Below are 2,789 nucleotides of genomic sequence, written 5' to 3' on the forward strand. Positions count from 1 at the left end.
TATTATTATTATTATGGAAATATATTATATATATATATTATATAGGGAAAAAAAACCTGATTGCAGATCAAGGATGTGTGACATGAGAAAATGTTTTTTTTTCTATGTGAGGTAATAAAAGAGCAATTCCAGCAATTTACGGACGTGACATTTGCAGTCAAAATTTGAAATAGAAATTCTCATAGAATATATTCATTACCAATATATTGAAACATCTGTATATATTTTCCCATGTTAATATTTAAAGGGTAAACCTCAGCTGTGCAGCACTTTGACAAAAAAAAAAAATGAATGAAATTGTTCAAATTTTATTTCATTTATATTTTAAAAGATACAATTTTGTGGATTTATTTGATTACCACCACTTTTGGTACATTTGTTTTAAATCATAAAACAAAGAATCGGTTTTGGTTAATTGGTTAAATTGTTAAAGACTGTATTAAATGTATTGATTAAAATCCTTTTTGATTATTTATTTCCACCATACAGACACAACAACCACTGCTCATTGACACAATCCTGATTGCACAGAGCTCATCACAGACAGACTGCGACGTATTAGAAATCCTCTAAGAGTCAACACCAAAGACAACTTTCTGGAAAACAACAGGACAACAAATTACAGCCTCCAGTAACACCAGAGCCATAGCCCCTCTCTACAGCATCCCCGATTCTGAGCTCAGACAAAATGGAGGAACTGGTCCATGCTGGAACCAAACTCTCCCACTCTATTGCTGCAGGCCCCAAGATATCAACCAAAAAACGGCGAGCCCCGCAACCACCACAGCCTCTGGGCCCAGCTTGCACTCCCCCTCCTCTTGTGATAACTCTCCAGCCGCTGCCACAACACCAGGGCCCACACCCTCCTCCATCTGCTGTAGGTGAACCACAAACACTATGATAACAGTAACTCTATCAAATATTTACAGAACAAGCGGGAACCCAATGTGCGTGTAGTTTTCTCTGTTTCTCAGAGATGTAAAGAGTACCTAAAAACCATACTTGAGTAAAAGTACAGATACATTACAGTGAAAATTACTTAATGACACGTTACAAGTCACTTATTACAAAACAACATGAGTTAGAGTATCTGATTTTAACAGTACTTAAGTATTTTGAAATAATAAATATAGGCTCAAAGATGCACTAGTCAGAGACATGCAAAGTGAAAAACTGTAACGTTGTGGAAAAGCTGCAGAAAACAGGATGGAATGGAAAAACTAGAACAAACAATAAACCAAAGGGAACAAAGAACAGAATGACAGACAACCATTATATTCAACAACTCACAAGAAACTAAAGAAACACTAGAGCTATATATGCTTAACTAGATAACAAGACACATCTGGGGAGACTAATCAAGGACAAGCAATGAACAAACGGATTACAAACTGACTACAAACACCACGGGAGACAGGAAGTGACATAAAAGTCCAAGACAAGCCACAGAGAACATGTAACAAAAACAGTTGATTTGTGAGGAGAGCAATCACGTTTATTTTCTAAAACCAAAATAAAACTGAGCACCTCAAAATTGCAAAAATAAAAAACAACAACAACAAAAAACTATATCCTTCAAAAAGGTCTCTTTAGTATAATGGATAAATAAAATAATATGAAGTCAAATTGAAAAGTCAAAGCCTTTTTGCACTGAATGTGCTGGTTTCGGCCTCATTGCCTGCCGCAGTCATGTACTCATCTTATATATAAAACACCTGTGATTCACAACTACTTGCTAAAAAAACTCACATTCATGTAAGTATGGCCTTGTTGACTAGTTTGGGTGAGTAAGGGTAAAAGGGCAAAACTCATAAGATATAGTACTTTCAGTGCCCTCTAGTAGGAAGTATCACGTCTTTTGTAGCAGAAGTAAAGTGCTGCAGAAAAAGTTAGGTGACATGCAAAATGTAATGTGCAGTGTTGGGCAGTAACTAGTTACTGTAATAATATTATGTTTTGCAGTAACTAGTAGTCTAACTAATTGCTAATAAGATTTCAGTAATAATATTACAGTTACCATCCATAAAACAGCTAGTTACTTCGTTACTTTTGATGCATCAACTCCTACTGATTTGAAATCCAACAATCCAATAATTCTTAGATTTATTTTCATAATTTTCACGACTCGCACAGGCACATGAAGTCACCAGTGCATCAGGAAAGCTTGGAATATGGAAAAGCTTACATTCAGGGGATGGAAATATTGCCATTACACTGATTTTGCCAGGAAAAAAAGCTGATCTGAACACAGATGTGTAAGTTGTGGCATTACTTTACTCTGGTATTACATGATTTGCCCACCCACATCCCTCTGATCCCGATATTAATTATATTACTATAATTAAAAATCTTATGAATTTATGTGATTTCTTCTGATAAAATACTTAATGAAATATAATCATATATGGGTAACAGAGACATTATAGCTACAATTAGCTTCAAGCTACACATGACAATTAATACAACACTTTTACTTAAAAGTCACTATCAATCACCATTGAGTGTTTGTAAAACTGACTGTGATCCAATGCAGATTTTAGTCAAACTGATAAAATACTTAATGAAATATAATCATATTTGGGTAACAGAGACATTATAGCTACAATTAGCTTCAAGCTACACATGACAATTAATACAACACTTTTACTTAAAAGTCACTATCAATCACCATTGAGTGTTTGTAAAACTGACTGTGATCCAATGCAGATTTTGGTCAAATGATGAGGCAGAAATATATTGTAAGTAACATTTTAGAAGATTTTTATGGGGAAGATACACAATTACAACTT

The 2,789-nt window shown here is 34.5% G+C and overlaps 1 protein-coding gene across 1 annotated transcript in view; it reads left to right on the top strand.

Moving 5' to 3' along the window:
* The first annotated feature begins 556 nt into the window (after nucleotides 1–556).
* Nucleotides 557–2,789, top strand: part of LOC107733032 (leiomodin-2-like) — a 58,808-nt gene continuing 56,575 nt past the window's right edge. The window contains exon 1 of the mRNA XM_016544541.1: nucleotides 557–877. Within this exon, the coding sequence (XP_016400027.1) occupies nucleotides 689–877 (189 nt within the window). The 5' untranslated portion in view covers nucleotides 557–688. The remainder of the gene's footprint in view (nucleotides 878–2,789) is intronic.

Source organism: Sinocyclocheilus rhinocerous, unplaced genomic scaffold (assembly GCF_001515625.1).
Source record: "Sinocyclocheilus rhinocerous isolate Xijiao unplaced genomic scaffold, SAMN03320098_v1.1 scaffold2475, whole genome shotgun sequence".
Taxonomy (NCBI): domain Eukaryota; kingdom Metazoa; phylum Chordata; class Actinopteri; order Cypriniformes; family Cyprinidae; genus Sinocyclocheilus; species Sinocyclocheilus rhinocerous.